This window comes from Hyperolius riggenbachi, chromosome 5 (genome assembly GCF_040937935.1).
Source record: "Hyperolius riggenbachi isolate aHypRig1 chromosome 5, aHypRig1.pri, whole genome shotgun sequence".
NCBI lineage: Eukaryota > Metazoa > Chordata > Amphibia > Anura > Hyperoliidae > Hyperolius > Hyperolius riggenbachi.
Window position 1 is genome coordinate 125,170,409 of NC_090650.1, and position 19,018 is coordinate 125,189,426.

Below are 19,018 nucleotides of genomic sequence, written 5' to 3' on the forward strand. Positions count from 1 at the left end.
GGCTGGGGGCGGAGCTGTGGCGAGGGACACATACTGTAGGCTGCTAGGGGCTGGAGGAAGCCCCAGGTAAGTAGATCTGGGTTTCGTCTGATGCTTCCTCTGAAGTTGGAGATTACTAGTGAATAAACATATATAACATGTATACAGTGTCATAGAAACTCATTGCAGGTCTGGAAATATAGCTGGGAAATCAATACCTCTGCACTAGATCCAAAAAAGATCTGTTTCCAAGTTCAAAACAATTACATTAAACATAAAGGAATCCAGTCTATCGTACAAAGCTCTACACTAGTTGTCACCTCCATACATTTCCTCATTAATTTCCAGATACCATCCCGCCCGAACCTTTGCTCCTCCCATAAGACCCTTTTGTCCTCTAGCTTGGTCGCTTCCTCCATCCATCCACTTCTCACAAGCATCCCCTCTGGTTTGGAACTCTCTCTCACAGCCTGTCCGTCATTCTCCAAGCCAAACGTACTCACAAAATACAGCTTTTCAGACAAGCCTATAATTTGCTCTATAATTTGCTGTAGGTCACAAAGTAGAAACACTGATTCATCTGCTAACTCCTGTGTCTCCTTCCCTATTGTTGTCACCCCACTACCCTCTAGATTGTAAGCTTGGGGCAGGGACATCCTCCTACAGTTTCTTGTTTTGCTGTAATTAACCATATGGACGGGTAACAGTTTTAGTGGCATCTTAAACCACACATCAACTGTGTATGTAGTTGTATTTATATTACCGAATGTCATGATCGTACATTGTTTAAACTTCTCATGTATCTATGTTCTCCAATTTTTGTTTTGTATTATTCAAAGGGCAACGCGGCTTCTGCCAGCCCCCTGCAGCCGTCCTGTGCCCGCCCGCATTTCCAAACGATCCTCCGCTCCCCCGCTGCAACTCACTTTCATTTTTGCCGCCTTATAAGTGGACGTCCACTGTGCCTGCGCGGCCCTGGCCATGCGAGTCCTGCGCAGGCGCAATATGAGAAAATCTCTTCTGTGCCACAGTTGACGGAAACTGAAGAAACTGAAAGTGAGCCGCAGCGGGGGGCCGGAGGAACGTTTGGAAACGGCGTGGACACAGGACGGCTGCAGGGGGCTGGTAGAAGACCCGGTAAGTGAAACTTATTTTTTTACATACTTAATGGTACTGTCACCATATTTGCCAGGAATGTATATGGATATTTTTTGTGAATCCTGAGCTACTCTTTAACCACTTTACGACCGCGCCAATTGGCGTGGACGTGGCGGCAGCCCCAGGACCGCCTAACGCCAATCGGCATAAGGTCCTTGGGGCAAAGTTTGCAGGGGATCGCACGCGCATCCCTGCTGTGATGGCGGAGCTGAAGCCTATCACAGCCGATCGCACTGATAGGCTGACGGGAGGAGGGAGGGAGGGGAATACAAATTAAAAAAAAAGACTGAATTTATTAAAGAATAAATAAAAAAAATATATGTTAAAAAAAGTAAACATTGGGAGAGCGAACAGACCCCACCAACAGAAAGCTCTGTTGGTGGGGAGAAAGGGGGGGGGGTGACTTGTATACTGAGTTGTGTGGCCCTGCAGCAAGGCCTTAAAGCTGCAGTGACCTATTTGTTGAAACTGCGGTCCTTAAGTGGTTAAATATTCTTGTTTACGGACAGCTGTAAAATACTTTTCAGCCATTGCATTTTGTGATTTTTACTAGATGTTAGGAACAGAAGCACAAACACACAAAAATAAGGCAAATTGAAAACCCAATCGGATCGCACTAGTGTTCACACAATTTCTGCAGATATCCTTCGGTTTTGCGATTCGAAAATGATCGGAAACAGATCGTAACACAGAGAATCGTGTGTAGTGGAAAACAGACCTGATTTTAGGTATGCAAAGCTAGAAGTGCAGGAACTGCGTAGCATAAAGATTCCTCTCATTCGTACATTGGCCCTCATTCATACATTGGCCCTCTCATTCGTACATTGGCAATATATAATGCAAGCGTTACACCTCTATTGGTAGAATTACTTACAATTTTCTTGAAGCTGTCCATGTTGATTTTAGATTTTAGATTTGTGGCATAAACGACCAACATTAGGATAGTGAGTAATAAGGCACTGCAGCTGACAAACTCAAAGAAGTACAGTCCTCCACACACTTCGCATTGTGTGATAACTTCCTCACAGATGAACGCCACCAGGGATAACACCTACACGGTAAAGCAATATATATATATACTGTGTCAATGATTAACTTGCAACAATAGCAAGGAATGTTATAAAGCACATTTCAAGGCACAATCTCAGCTGTTAATAAAGTGTCTTTATAATATTAACAGTAATCACACCAGAGATGCAAATAAATCCAGTTTGCTTGCATTTTGTCTGCAGCTTGGAATTGAACCAAATCCATTTACTTCCTGTCGATTCTGATCAGCTCCATTCTAAACTGCATACAATTTGCATAAAATCTGCATGCAAGCCAACATTATTTACATTTTCTTGCTCTATACAGTGGCTGGGCTGTGCAATGGTTAAGGGCTCTACTTCTGACACAGGAGACTTGGGTTCAAATATTGGCTAGTGTTCAGTAAACCAGCACCTACTCAGTAAGGAGTCCTTGGGCTAGACTCCCTAAGGCCGCTTTTCCACGAACTGTTGTTAGGCCGTGAAATGCCTCTAAAAAAGTCTCACAACTGCTGCCTGGTAACTGCTTGTTCCTACATGATAACTGCTTACTTCTGCCTGGTAACTGCTTGCTGAGCACACAGCTCAACAGTTCGTGCAAAAAGAGGCCTAACACTGCTACTGCCTACTGAGGCCTCCTTTCCACGAACTGTTGAGCTGTGTGCTTAGCAAGTAGTTACCAGGCAGAAGTAAGCAGTTATCATGCAGCAACAAGCAGTTACTAGGCAGCAGTGAGCAGTTGAAAGAGTTTGAGAGGCATTTCACTGCCTATCAGCGGTCCGTGGAAAGGAGGCCTGAGTGTGCCCTAGTTGCAACAGCTCTGGTGCTTTGAGTCTGCCAGCAGAAAAGCACAATACAAATGTTATTTGTCTTGTCTTACACCTGATAGGCCTCATTTCCACGGACTATTGAACTGTTTGCTCAGCAAGCAGTTGCCATGCTACAGTGAGCAGTTATCAGGCAGCAGTGGCATAGGCATTTCACTGCCTATCAACAGTCCAGTGGAAAAGAGGCCTAAGGCCTCCTTTCCACGAACTGTTGAAAGGCAGTGAAATGCCTCTCAAACTCTCTAAACTGCTCACTGCTGCCTAGTAACTGCTTCTTGCTGCATGATAACTGCTTACTGCTGCCTGGTAACTGCTTGCTGAAGACACAGCTCAACAGGTTGTGGAAAGGAGGCCTAAGGCCTCATTTCGACGGGCAGTTGATAGTAGCGAAATGCCTCTCAAACTCTCACAACTGCTTGCTACTGCCTGGTAACTGCTCACTGCTGCCTGGTAACGGCTTACTGCTGCCTGGTAACTGCTCACTGCTGCCTGGTAACTGCTTGCTGAGCCCACATTCCAACTGCTTGTGAAAAAGAGGCCAACAGTAACTGCATCAATCTGCTCATGGTTTTGCAACTGTGACATTTGTACTTTCATATGTAGTATAAAATATTATTTGGGTATGGTTATATTTATTGTCCTGTATGTTTTACTGAAATCAGCTGTTATGTATCAGAGCTGGCACTGTGTAAGTAACTGGTCACAAATGAAGAATGAAGGCTTCCGTTGAAGTCCTAAGAGTTAATGTACACAGGCTTTTGACTAAGTACAGTTACTTTTACGGTAGCCATACATTTAACAAGAAAGTAAAACTTCCTGTACCAATCCAACTACCTTCAGGCCCTTTCACACTGGTGCATTTTCAATGCATTGTGTTACCCTTTTTTACCGCAGGGTAACGCGAAGGCAATGAAAGTCGGATGTAATGTGCCGGAAAGTTCTGAAGTGACGGTATTCGCGCATTACCATTCAACATCCACAGCGACGTGCGGTGACCGGAAGTCATGTAAGTCAATGATGAAGCACATATTTTAGAAATGTTCACATTGCGGAGCGCACGTGCGGTAGCAAGTTATGTCAGTAGACTTGCTTGCAATACGCATTTCGCCACAGGAAGTGAATGCTAGAGAGCTTCACTTAATAGATTTGGCTTACTGCGCATCACAGCCGGTATTCCAAAGGCTGTTTTTTGCCTTGCAGTGTTGTTGGTGTGACACCGGCCTCAGGCTTCTGTTTGTAAGCTGCTTAAAAAACACATGCCTAATGAGGGGCAAAGGAGAGGTACAAAGAGAAAACCCTGTAGGAAACATTAAAAATTAGACATATTCCACCTAATCATCTGATTGGTAAATCTCCCAATCTTTCATTGCATACACACATCCACATTGGGCAATAAAACCACAACCTACACAACCCATTCATAGTATTCAAAATCTGTTGGCCCTCTTGCTACAAGGAGGTGGTAAACTGGCAGTGATTGGATGCGTGTGACAGGCATAACGGTGTATGCAGCAGCTACCATTATAATGTGATTTCAACATCACACAATATTGCTTTGTATGGCCTGAAGGATGCTCCCTGCAATGCACCCACAAGAGATGTTACAGTTATTGTATTCTGGTAGGAGGTAACTACAGTAATACTCCAGATACAGAGCTCTTTTGTGGCCTAAGCTAGGTTTTTCTTTCTACAGCATGAGGGCTGCGAGTTAAACAGGTTTTTTTGTCTGATAAACCATTGAATGCTCTGACTTGATCACCGATCTTGTAAAACTAGGCTGATTCCAGTAGAGCACAAAAATACGTTGGATTTCCTTTGGTGGTCCAGTGTTCTCAGCAGAATATTTTTTCCAGCCGGGTGGCATGAAAAAGTAGCCGGGTGGGGAGGGTCACACTGGCTGCGGAATCACACTGGGTGTCGGAGGGGGGGGGGGGGGGGGGGGGGTTTAGGTAATATGCTAGGTACTACTGAATGGGTGGGGGCAGCCCAGGATTAAAAACGCACACACACACACACCATACACACACGCACACACACATTATATATGCACACACATGCAATATATGCACACACACACACACTATACGCACGTACACACACACACACACACACACACACACACACCATACACAATATATGCAGACATACAATATATGCACACACACACACACTATACACACACACTATACACACGTACGTACACACACACACCATACACGATATATGCACACACACACACACACACACACGCACACACGCACCATACACACGCACACACACACCGTACACACCCCACACCGTACACACACACACTTTCCTAATGCCTCCATGGCAGCACCTACGGGTTGTTGCCCCGTCCACAATCCCCATAGGACAAGTGAATAGATAAGTTAAACCCAACCCCACTACTCCCTGTCTTTGCTTTTCGTCCTCCCCTCGGACAAGTTGGATCGCTGCTGCACTCTTACCGGCCATCCCTGGGATGGTTTCCTTCATCAGCCAGGTTCAGCCTCTCCTGGTGGGCCCTGTACACTCCAATGGTGTGTCTAGCGGCAAGGATCCCATTCTTCTGGTCTTGGGGATCGTGTTGTCAACGCATGGGCTGTCAGGTAGGAGGCTAATAGCCACCTTTTCTGCGGGACAAACTGTTATTCTATTACCGGCTATTAGCCGGCTCTGGCGTGGGTCCCTACTTCCTGTGTGGCCTTCCATGTGACACGCACCACTTCCGGGTGCGCTCCAGCCAGCCTCAGCCTGTGATTGGTGTTCGGCCGTTCGTCACTTCCGGTTGTGCGGCGAAACCGGAAGTGGGGCGGCCGCCGGCGCAGCTTCTCTATTTAAACAGCAGCTGAGCGGGGAGTCGGCGTCCATATGCGGAGAATCGTCTGCAAAGCTCCAGGACGCCGATTCCCAAACCAGCAGCAAGATTTAGCAGGTTAGTTTGTTTCCACTAGTGTTTTGTCTTCTGCCATGCCGTATTCATCTTTTAGGGGGATGTTAATCTTGGCTCAAGAAGCCTCTTGACCTAGAGCTATATGTTTGTTTACAGCACTTCTCTATGGCTGAACAGGCTGAGGGGGTGGATGATGTCACTTTGGATACAGGGACCATGCATATAGACCAGCAAGTACATGTTAGGTAAGGTTGCAGAAGGTGAGTATTTTGGTTCTACTCAAGCAAAAGAGCGCAGAAGATTAATGGACATTCATTTGTCCCCTGACAGCCCTGGAAGACAAAAGGATCATGAATATTACGACTATTACTACAATAGAAGGCCAAAGTCACCACGGAGATCGGATTATCACTACTATGAAAGGTCACGAAGCAGATCTCCAAGAGACTATAGACGTTCTCACAGACACAGACATTCTAAACCCTGTTGGGCTTGTGGAAGAACACCTCTACCCGGAAAGTTAGTCTGCCAAGATTGCTTTACACAAATGTCCGTGGAGCAACAACAGCCAGTGGAAGTATCAGAATTAATTAAAAAAGCCGTTCAGTATTCCATGGCGGAATACGTAGCCAAGTTGCCTTAAGTAAATGAGTCCGATATCCCTTCTACTGCTTCCCAACAGGATGAGGATGAGGATTTTGAAGAGGGCCAGACAGGATTTGACTTTGCTCTGGTTGAGCCCTTTGTCAAAGCAGTAAAGCAAGCTATAGAGTGGGAAGAAGGAGAAGAGCAGGAGGAAAAGCAAAAGAAGACCTACTATAAGCATTTAAAGAAATCCTCGACTGCATTTCCCTTTATGGAGGAAATAGAGGAAATTATTCAGGAAGAATGGACTAAGGTCGAGAAGAAAGCAACCTTAAACAACAGGCTCTCTAAGTTATATCCTCTACCAGAGAAGAGAACAAAATCCTTAGACGAGGTTCCGTCAGTAGACGCTTCCGTTATGAGACTAGCCAAACATGTGACACTCCTAACTGACGAGGCAGTATCCTTCAGGGAACCAAGCGATAGGAAGATTAATGCAGATCTTAAAAAATTATATACGGTTATGGGAGGAGCCATGAGGCCAGCAGTCGCCCTAACCTCAGTAAGTAGAGCAGTTAGAGCATGGACCGAAAATCTTCAGACCGCAATAGCCACCGACGCAGACAAGGAAACGCTAATTAATGGCTTACAGGAATTTAAATTGACAGCGGATTTTGTCGGAGAAGCGGCTAAAGACCTCGTCAGATCGATTGCAAGATCAATGCTGTATGGAGTAACAGCCAGGAGGGCTCTGTGGCTCAGGTCGTGGTTCGCGGACCCCATGTCAAAGCAAAACTGGTGCAAAATTCCATTTGATGGGAAGTCATTCTTCGGTGACAGAATGGATTCAGCAATTTCTAAAGTCACTGGAGGGAAATCGGGGTTGATACCACAAGATCGCAAAACAAAAAGACCATTCCCTTCCCAATCAGGCCGTTTTCAACAGACAAGATATCGTAACGCAAGATCATATAGACCCGGAAAGGAATTTCGCAAGAATTGGCAGGGAGGTCAGGCAACTCTTTAGCGACTGAATAAGCAAAAGGCGACACCGGCTGTTCCTAGTACCTCAAAGGGGTTTTGATGGTGTGTCCGCCCAGGTGTGCCCAGTGGGAGGCAGGCTCCGTGTGTTCGGACACATTTGGGCGGAGCATATTCGGAATCCCTGGGTGCTGGAGACAGTTACTCGGGGACATCGTTGGAGTTTCATAGACAAACCTCCCCCAGATCGGCAACGAAAATTCCAACATCAAACGACAGAAAACAGATCCTAGAAACATACATTCAAGAATTGGTCTCAAAGAAAGCCGTGAGGGAAGTACCAATAGAAGAAAAATGGAAGGGTGTTTACTCATCCCTATTCCTGGTGGAGAAGAAGTCGGGAAAGTTGAGACCCGTTTTGGACCTCAGAATACTGAACAGACAAATAAGATCACATCATTTCAAGATGGAATCTTTGCAGTCTATAATCCTATCAGTGGAGCAGGGAGACTGGATGTTATCCACGGACCTAGAAGACACGTACCTACATATCCCTATCCATCAGAATTTCCAGCGCTAAGGTTCTGCGTGGGAGAGCTACACCTACAATTTACTTGTCTCCCTTTCGGGATAAGTACTGCCCCCAGGACATTTTCCAAAGTATTGGTCCAGGTGATAGCCCTACTTCGTCTGAAGGGACTGAGAACACACCATTATCTGGACGATATACTTCTTCTATCTCAGGACATACAGTTGATTCAGTCTCAGAGGACGCTTCTTTTGACTATTCTCCAAAAGTTCGGCTGGCTGGTGAGCTGGGAAAAAAGTCAGCTGACTCCTGTGCAAGATATGGTGTTCTTAGGGGCAAGATTCCAGACCGTGCACAACTCGGTAGGTCTGCCGGAGGCCAAGATACACACTATAATCCAAAGAATGCGACAGGTGAAACCTATTCAAAGGTGGAGAGCAAGACAATGCCTCAGCCTCCTTGGGGTTCTAACGTCAACCATACCCATTGGCCCAGTGGCACATGAGGACCTTTCAGTGGGAATTCCTTGCCCAATGGGACGGTAACAATATGAATCAAGAAGTTTTTTTTAACACAATCAGTCAAGGAAAGTTTCTTTTGGTGGTAGAACAGAACAAACCTGTGAAAGACCCAGAGTATCGTCAAACACGAACCATTAGTATTAACAACGGATGCAAGCAACAAAGGTTGGGGAGCTTTTCTTGCATCCGCAACGGTACAGGGAACATAGCACAGGAAGGAATCAAAGGAAGCAATCAACATCTTAGAACTGAGGGCAGCTTACTATGCTCTTTGTCATTTCATGCCAACCTTATCCAACAAGTCGGTCCTGCTAAGAATGGACAACAGGACGGCGTTAGCCTATGTGAACAGACAGGGGGGCACGAGGAGCTGGAAATTATTAATGGAGACGGCACGGCTCATGGATCTAGCAGAGAGGAATCTAGCAGACCTGAAAGTGTTACACATTCCGGGAGTAGAGAACACGAAAGCGGACTTTTTGAGTCGCAGCAAGCTATGCAACAACGAGTGGTCCTTGAATCAGAAGATCTTCTAGGAAATCTGCAAGAGATATGGGAGGCCGCAGATAGATCTAATGGCAACTCCCCAAAATACAAAATGTCAGAGGTTCTTCTCCCGCTGGAAGACGCACTCGGCGGAGGCGACGGATGCAATTTCTGCACCTTGGAATTTCAAACGGGGATATGTTTTTCCGCCTGTCCCCATGGTGAGCAGACTACTCAGGAGAATATCCCGGGAGACAATGGTAGTGATAAACTATGGAGTTTGAAGATACAGGCTTTGTGGAGAATACCAATAGAGACGGACATGATACAGCAGGGACCGTTTGTGTACCCCAATCCACACAAATTAGCTTTGACGGTATGGCTGTTGAGGGGAAAAAACTAAGGAATGCAGGATGTTCAGACGAAGTGATTGAAACACTATTGAAAGCTAGAAAATCTACAACTTATCATACGGTCTGGTGTAAATTCACAAATTTTGCTAACCAGCAACAATTTGATCCATTACATCCAGAGGTACATCAAATCCTAGAATTTCTACAGATGGGATTGGATAAACAACTAGGTTATTCGACTCTTAGGGGCCAGGTGACAGCTATCTCAGCTCTAACAGGGCAAAGATGGGCGACCAATCCATTAGTGGCTCAATTCTTAAAGCCAATGGGTACCGTTTAAAAAAAAAGAAAAAGTCAGATACTCACCTAAGGAGAGGGAAGGCTCGGTCCTAATGAGCCTTCCCTCTCCTCTCCCGGTGCCCTCGGTGCTGCGCTGGCTCCCCCGTTCGCGTCCGCCGCCGCAGGGACTTCGGAGGTCTTCGGGAGCACTCGGGCTTCCGAAGACGGGCCGCTCCATACTACGTACGCGCGAGCGCGTCTTAGAGGGCGCTCGCGCATGCGTAGTATGGAGCGGCCGCGTCATCGGGAGCCTGAGTGCTCCCGAAGGCTTCCGAAACCTCCCTTCGGCATGCGGAAGTGGCAGTATTTGACCGAACTGGTCGAATACTGCCACGGGGGATCCTGCGCGGGACCGGGCACCGGGAGAGGAGAGGAAAGGCTCATTAGGACCGAGCCTTCCCTCTCCTTAGGTGAGTATCTGACTTTTTCTTTTTTTTAACGGTAAACATTCACTTTAAAGGCTTTGGAAACAAGGAAAAACCGAGAGCCCAATCTAGTGTAGTATGTTCACAGAATCTGAAGAATGTATGCAATAAAGATTATACTCACAAACACGGGTCACCACACAGGCGACCACTAAAAAGGCAAGTGGGGAGAATTATCACCTGACCCCACTCAGGTTTAAAAAGTCGCTCTCTATAGACAGGAAAAAATGGGGATACACCCCTCCACCAAGGGTGGACTAAGTATATAAGTAAACAAGAGTAATAGAGGCGCCAAAACAGGATAAATTTTTTTTTAAAATCCGTCTAAAAGGAGGGACATGGGTGGATTCACCTCCCTCAAGTACATAAATGACCAGGCCAAATTCAGCCGTTAATTTACAACTGTATTTATTTCAAAAGCAATCTCCAAAATATGATGCAACGCGTTTCACGGGCCAACATCCCGCTTCATCAGGCAATCGAGAAAGGAGAACACAATAGTAGGTCAATGTAAATCCAGAGCGCCTCTAGAGCTTTACATTGACCTACTATTGTGTTCTCCTTTCTCGATTGCCTGATGAAGCGGGATGTTGGCACTTGAAACGCGTTGCATCATATTTTGGAGATTGCTTTTGAAATAAATACAGTTGTAAATTAACGGCTGAATTTGGCCAGGTCATTTATGTACTTGAGGGAGGTGAATCCACCCATGTCCCTCCTTTTAGACGGATTTTAAAAACATTTTTATCCTGTTTTGGCGCCTCTATTACTCTTGTTTACTTATACAATTCTTAAAGGCATTTATGAAGATCAAACCACCAATACGAAATGTATTTCCAAAGTGGGATCTTCCTATAGTTCTGGAAGCACTTGCAGGGACGCCTTTCGAGCCCCTGGAAAAGAGCTCAGTATGGCATCTCACCTTAAAGACCGTTTTTCTACTAGCCATTGCTTCAGCTAAGAGGGTGTCCGAACTTCAGGCCATCGGAATAAAAGAACCCTCCCTAAACTTCTTTCCGGACAGAGTGATCATACGCCCGGTACAACAATTTATTCCCAAAGTATCTACTGTGTTTCATTTCAACCAGGAATGGACACTACCCACATTCCAGACTAAGGATTCGGAGGAGCCTCACAGCCTGGACGTATCACGTATACTTAAACAGTACCTAAAGGTGACGGAAACCTTTAGGAAATCAGAGAGACTTTTTGTCATCTCGGGAGGATGTAGAAAAGGTGAGGCGGCATCATCTAGATCTATAGCATCCTGGATTGTGAAAGCAATTGAAGTTGCTTACAAAATCAGTAATCTAGAGCCCCCACAGGAGTTGAAAGCCCACTCCACCAGGTCCATATCTACATCGTGGGCAGCATATTCTAGAGTCTCAGCGGAGAAGATCTGCCAGACAGCTAGCTGGAGTTCTGTGCATACATTTATGCAACACTATAGAGTAGATCCAGCAGCAAATTCGACAATTGACTTTGGTAGAGCGGTTCTATCTGTTCTGAAACCTGTATCAGTCATGTAATAATTATGCTTACCTTTTGACGATCTTGATTTTGCACTGTAATAAAACAATACTTTTTTGTGCACCAGCAATAGTTGCCCGTCCTTGGTCTTATCATTTCGCTAGTCATATCCCGTAGGTGCTGCCATGGAGGCATTAGGAAAACAGAAAATTGTATACTTACCTATCGGTAATTTTCCTTTCCTGATGCATCCATGGCAGCACATAGGACCCACCCTATTGCTCGGTGAGGTCGAAAAGAGAATAGACAGGGAGTAGTGGGGTGGGGTTTAACTTATCTATTCACTTGTCCTATGGGGATTGTGGGCGGGGCAACAACCCGTAGGTGCTGCCATGGATGCATCAGGAAAGGAAAATTACCGATAGGTAAGCATACAATTTTCCGTTATACACACGTACACATACACACACACACACACACACACACACACCATACACAATATATGCACACACACACACGCACACACACACACTATATGCACGTACACACACACACACACCATACACAATATATGCACGCACACACACACACACACACACCATACACAATATATGCACACACACACACACCATACACACACACCCCACACCGTACACACACACACACACACACACACACACACACACACACACACTTTAAGAGGACCAATCATCTGTCATGAAGATACTCTGCTATGAATATCAGCAGGAGGCTGCTGAATAAAGTGTTCTGAAGTTTAGACTGCAATAACCACAAGTATTTTCCAAGTTTAGATACAATTACAGCTAAACTGCTTTTTTATTTTCTAGAAATAAGGTCAGTAATGCCACCTTTTCATAATTTCTCAGCAGAAGTCTTCTGCAACATTACAGCTCTCCTCTCCACATCTGGTTAATCACTAGGTCGTCATTAGTGAGGACAGTACAAGTGTGTGAAGCTAATTCTGTCTACATATAAAAGGCATTTACCACAGCAGCTGCTGCGAGACAGCCCCCCCCCCCCCCCCCCCCCACCGTTATGAAAAGGAGACTCCCCAGAATGAATAGAGCCAGGCGTCCAGCGGTACAAGTTTATCCGTCCTGCGTGTAACTTCACAGGAGCTTTCCCCGCCCCTCTACACTACAAAGGGAGCTGGGGAAGAGGGCGGAGATAGCGTCACTGAATTAGAGATGCGAAGTTCGGATCTTTTCAATGATCCGGATGATTCGAATAGGATCATTGAAAAGATCCGGATCTTTGATCCGAATCTCGGATCATTTTACTAGGGAAGCATTTGGGGGTGAAATGAATAGCAGGACAGGTCTTTCCTTGCGGTGGACAGGAGAAGGGGAGGGGGGTGGACACACATAGAAGGGGAGAAGATGGACAGAGGGCAGGGAGTGGACAGAGAAGGGAGGAGGGAGGAGCAGAGAGCAGAAATGTTTTTTTGCACACAATACCCACATGCTGCCATCATTTTTTAAGTATATTTCACCTATATGTTCATCTGTATACTTTAAAAGCAAACCTCGCACAGTAAAATAAAGCATTCCCCAAAGCATTCCCAGAAGTGAAGTGCAGCTGTTTAGAGCAGTGCAGGAGGATCATATTGCCCTGCAATCACAGTGCCTGCAAAGTTACTAAGCTGTGCAGAGCTGAGCCAAAAGCTTCCAATGTGTTCACTGTGCACAACTACGGAACAGACAGCCTATAATGAGCAGCACGTTATAGCCAGTATGTGTGCTCTACACATATCTGGCAGTGGCACCCATGTCCCCTCTCTCTCTCATCTACCTGTGGCTGTGCAAGGCTGGCTCCCCTCCAACAGAGCGATCCATCTCTGCTCTGCTTCCAGGACCCCGCTGCCCACTGAGAGGGGGCGTGTCGCTCCTGGCCCCGCCCCTTTTGCGATCCGAATCACTCATTTTGATGATTCGGATGATTCTACTCACAAAATAGATTCGGATCAAAGATCCGAATCGTTCATGATCCGGACAACACTACACTGAATGAATAACAGAGAGCTGGCTGCACAGTGCACAGATGCTGCTGCTGTGATGATTCAAGAGGAGGAAGTAATTCTGCCACAGACCAAGGAAAACGGTGGGGATGGGTGTAGAGTCAGGTGGGCGCTCCGCCCAGCTGAAAGGCTCTGGGGAGAACACTGGGGTCCACATGTGGCAACAGTGGGGGCCAGGAGGACTTGGCCTCTGCAGGATCCAGAGGCTTCCCTCTACCCAAGTATATTTTTTTCTTAGCAGGTTCAACCTCATTTACACTTTAAAGGGAGTCTGAAGCTTAATTAAAAATAAAAAACAGATACTCAACTCACCAAAGGAGAGGGAAGGCTCTGAGTCATATAGAACCCTCCTGTTCTCCTCCCGCTCTCCACATTTCCCCACAGGCTCCCCCGTTAGCAGTCCACGACCGTTCGTTTGTAGGCTGCTCTCTTCCACGTTGGGTGGCCTTCTGCAGTCAAGATGGGCCGCTCCATACTGTGCACACGTCCTCTCTCGCGCACTCGCGTATGCGCAGTAGAGCCGCCAATCTTCAGAAGCCCAAAGTGCTTCTGGAGATTGCCGAAGTTTCCCGTGGCAGGAGATTCAAACGGAGGAGCCTGCGGGGGAACGACCCAGAGCCTTCCCACTCCTTAACCACCCTGGCGTTCTGATTAAATCGCCAGGGTGGCTGCGGGAGGGTTTTTTTTAAATAAAAAAAAAACTATTCCATGCAGCCAACTGAAAGTTGGCTGCATGAAAGCCCACTAGAGGGCGCTCCGGAGGCGTTCTTCCGATCGCCTCCGGCGGCCAGAAGTAACACGGAAGGCCGCAATAAGCGCCATGGCGACGAGCGGAGTGACGTCATGGACGTCAGCCGACGTCCTGACGTCAGCCGCCTCCGATCCAGCCCTTAGCGCTGGCCGGAACTGTTTGTTCCGGCTACGCTGGGCTCGGGCGGCTGGGGGGACCCGCTGCAGCGGCGATCAGGCAGCACACGCGGCTGGCAAAGTGCCGGCTGCGTGTGCTGCTTTTTATTTCATTAAAATCGGCCCAGCAGGGCCTAAGCGGCAGCTTCTGGCGGTGTTGAACGAGCTGAGCTCGTCCAGACCGCTCAGCAGGTTAAGTATATGTTTTTTATTTTTAATTAGCCATCAGACTTTTTGTGATGAAAGAACACAGGTTAAACATGCTGTGATTTTTCTCCTCTGGCTGCTCATGCCTCACTGGCTGCAGTGAGTACTTTCTGTTCAGCAGTATACACCTGACTGATAGGTGCAACTTTTTGAAGGCATGTTGCCTTGAATTTCCCTGTTAACACAGTCTGCTGCATAAGGTAAAGTGTGAGTAATGGCGCAGTACAATGCGGTAGCCATTTTGCCACGTGCAATTTGCATCGCACCAAGTGTAAAAGGACCCTAAAAAATATAAATAAAATTATTTTTCGTTCCCCTGTTCTTTATAAATAGGCACCATAATATCCAATTGTCTATAATGTGTAAAAATATACTCTATGCAGTGCCCCTCTATTTGGTGAAAGTAGAGTCAGGTCTATATTGAATACTCATATTTCTATAAACCGTACCCCAGAGATATATTATTAATAATTTATTATTTTATTATTATTTTATTATTACTATAGCTTTTTAATGGAGACAGCATTCTCCAGGATGCTTTAAAATTACAGTGACACACATAAACTTCACACACAATAACAGCTGGGCAAATCCCAGGTGCAAATTAGCCAGAGTTCCAAAAAAAATAGCTGACTATCCAGTTTTTATTTTTCTCTCTAAATGTCAATAGACTGGGCTCCTCAAAATGTCCTCCTTGATTCGACAGTCTGGTTCCGGAATTCCATATTAACCACTTCCTGCAAAACAGACGTTTATAAAAATCCTATTTGTGCACCTTGCAAATAGGATGTTTTTAGAAATTCAGCAATTCGGCCAAATTGCATGTGCATGCATGCACACATTAGTTCCCTTGGCAAGTCCATGGCATGAAGTGGCTGATTTCTCCACCCAGGCACATGACAACATGATATGAGTAACATGATACAAACAAATGTAATAATGCATAGTCATACAACAAACCCTGTACAAAAAACAACAAAGCAAGGCAAACTAAAGCAATTACTGTGCAACATTCAGAGAGATGGCCCATGAACTTACATTCTAAAGGAATACAAAGGTAAAACCACAAGTTGCGCAGAGTAAGTATGGTAAGCTGTGACACAAGTGCCGAATAAGTTGTGAAAGGGAGTTCGGCCCAGTGCACACCAAAAACCTCTAGCAGATCTGCAAAACGCTAGAGGTTTTTGAAGCAGATTTCAGAGCGATTCTAGGCATGTTTAGGGCCCGTTCACACTTAAAGTCGCAGAACGCCGGCGATTACCGCGGGAGTGATTTTCCCGCGATTAGCGCGGAAAAATCACTGGACACTGCGGCGGTTTTGGAGCGATCACGATCGCTATTCGCGGAACGCTCGTCGCCGGCAAACCGCTGCATGCAGCGCGGTTGCGGTTATCGCTAACCGCAACCGCGGCAGTGGGAACACTGCCACTCGCTACATTGTGTAGCGGTTCTTGCGGAACCGCTAGCGGTTTTCCGCGAGCGGGAATCACGCGATTCCCGCTCAGGTGAGAACAGGCCCTTAGAGACGTTTTCTAAACATGCCTAGCGGTTTTTGAAGCGTTTTTGTGTAGCAGATTACAAATATTGTTACAGTAAAAGCTGTTACTGAACAGCTTCTGTAACAAAACCGTCTGGAAAACCGCTCCGATCTAGCGTTTTTCAGAGCGGTTTTCCACTTTCCTATACTTTAACATTGAGGCAGAACCGCCATGAAAATGTTAAAAAATGCTGCAGCCCCCGATTTTACGTTTGCGGAAAAAACGAACCGCTCTGGTATGTACTATCCCATTCACTTTCATTAGCCAAGCAGTTTTCTCCCCGCAATCTTGTCAGATCTGACAATAATGTCAGAAACACCTGATCTGCTGCATGCTTTTTCAGGGGCTATGGCTAAAAGTATTAGAGGCAGAGGATCAGCAGGGCTACCAGACAACTGGTATTGCTTAAAAGGAAATACACATGGCAGCCTCCATATTCAGCCTCCTCTCTTCAAGTGTCCTTTAATTTCCAGAGTGCAGATTGTTTTGGGTGGTATCTGAGGACTAATTCAGAAATGTATGCCTCCAAAGACTCCTGTAATAAATACACTGAAATGTTCAAGCATACAAATCTGACGTCAAACTGTAAGAAAACCATGCAGAGCTTGTGTACTGGAAGTAACAAATATGGCAATTTAACAATTATTGAGAATAGGGTGTGGACCAGAGATCCGTGCGTTTCAACAGCCAGATTGGATATAATTATCTGAATGAGAGAAAGTACAGTCATCAAGCTAAGCATTAAAGAGAATCTGTATTGTTAAAATCGCACAAAAGTAAACATGCCAGTGCGTTAGGGGACATCTCCTATTACCCTCTGACACAATATCGCCGCTCCTCGCCGCATTAAAAGTGGTTAAAAACAGTTTTAAAAAGTTTGTTTATAAACAAACAAAATGGCCACCAAAACAGGAAGTAGGTTGATGTACAGTATGTCCACACATAGAAAATACATTCATACATAAGCAGGCTGTATACAGCCTTCCTTTTGAATCTCAAGAGATCATTTGTGTGTTTCTTTCCCCCTGTTCTCATGCACTGAAGTGTCAGGCTGTTTCTTCCTGCAAACAGCTTTGCCCTTGTCTGTAATTCTTCAGTATGTGAAAGCCCAGCCAGCTCAGAGGACGATTTATCCAGCTTGTAAAAGATAAGAGAGAAGCTGTCCTAATCTAAATAGTACACAGGCAGTGTGCAGAGAGGGGCCTGGAGGGGGGAGATGCATCACAGAACCACAACACTGAAGAACTTGGCAGCCTTCCAGACACAGGCTGACAAGTCTGACAAGAGAGAGATAAGTTGATTTATTACAGAGACGGTGATAGTAGAACATGCTGCAGTAAGCCAGAACACATTAGAATAGCTTTTGGAACTTGTAGGATGATAAAAAACAGGATGAAATTTTTGTTACGGAGTCTCTTTAATTAAATGTACACAACAGGGGTAAAAACTAGGCACTATGTACACCGGCTGTGGTAATCAAGGTATTTCTTGAAAAAGTGCTCTGCACTGTAGACATTTTGTGCAACCACTTTAGACATGTTAAAAACTGCAATTCCCATTTAAGAGAATTACAATCGCCCTTAAATGCTGCATGCAGTGTTTGCGTTTTATGCAATTCGCAAACGCCACAGTGAGAATGATCCCATATTGATAGTTTTGTCACAGTGCTTTGCTGATCTCTGGTGATCAACATAGCACTGACGAGCTCCCCAAAAGCATCTCACCCTAAATCATAGTTTACTAGAGATGGGCTGAAAGTTTATGATATCTTGAGCTTCACAAATCTGAGTCTTTGCCCAGGGCTAATCAAATTTGTACACCAAAGATGTATTACCTGACAGCTTAATAGTGATGGTCATGTCTAGGAGAATTTGGGGAGAAGCATGTACAGCAAAGTCCCCGTTATCCAGAATTCAGGCAACCGTAAGTCTCAACTAACCGGCATACCTGAGGGATAACAGGGACCTTTCTGTGGGTGCTGGCAGGCAGACTTACTTACAGAGGCTTCAGTAAAGCAAAGCAGCCTCCATCTCCCTGCAGGCTCTGAGCAGCTTCCAGCATCAGTGTTCTGAACCCTGAGTGTCACATGACCCGATGCAGGTCAGCTGACACTCTGGCTTCTAGCACTGGGGAAGCCGGAAAGCCGATCTGCCCCGCGGGTAGATAGAGGGAGAATGCCAGACATCGCTGGAGCCTCGGTAAGTATTTTCAGGGAGAGGTTTGTGCTATTTCGGCTGGTTGCTCAAGCATGGTCATGTGCTAAGGCAGGATGTGATCATAACAAATCAGAGCTTTGCAACTCTATGGGCCCAGTCACACCAGAGCGTTTTGCCAGCGATTTCATCAAAACGCTCAAGAGCTAGCGCTTTTGAAAGCGCTAGTGCTTTAATACCCTATGGGCCCATTCTTACTTGGGCGATTTGCATTAATCGCTGGCGATTGACGCAAATCGCCAAACACAAACGTGTAGCCTGCACCATTTTCAGGCGATTTCCAGGCAATTGCGTTTCAGTGCTATAGAAGCGCTAAACGCCATTGCTGGAAAATCGCTGCGGTGTCCAGTGATTTTTCCACGTTAAATCGTGTAACTCCCAAAACACCGAGGGTAATCGCCGGCGGTTTGCGCTTTCAAGTGTGAATGGGGCCTATCAGCTGACCAAATAATTCACATATTTCTCCATAAGTTCTCCTAGACATGACCATCCATCCTGTTTAATACAGTAAGCTTATGGGTTTTGATTCATTAACACCCTGA

The 19,018-nt window shown here is 45.9% G+C and overlaps 1 protein-coding gene across 1 annotated transcript in view; it reads right to left on the reverse strand.

The window, feature by feature from the left end:
* Positions 1 to 19,018, reverse strand: part of CMTM6 (CKLF like MARVEL transmembrane domain containing 6) — an 83,149-nt gene that overhangs the window by 13,366 nt on the left and 50,765 nt on the right. The window contains exon 2 of the mRNA XM_068236224.1: positions 2,012 to 2,188. Within this exon, the coding sequence (XP_068092325.1) occupies positions 2,012 to 2,188 (177 nt within the window). The remainder of the gene's footprint in view (positions 1 to 2,011; positions 2,189 to 19,018) is intronic.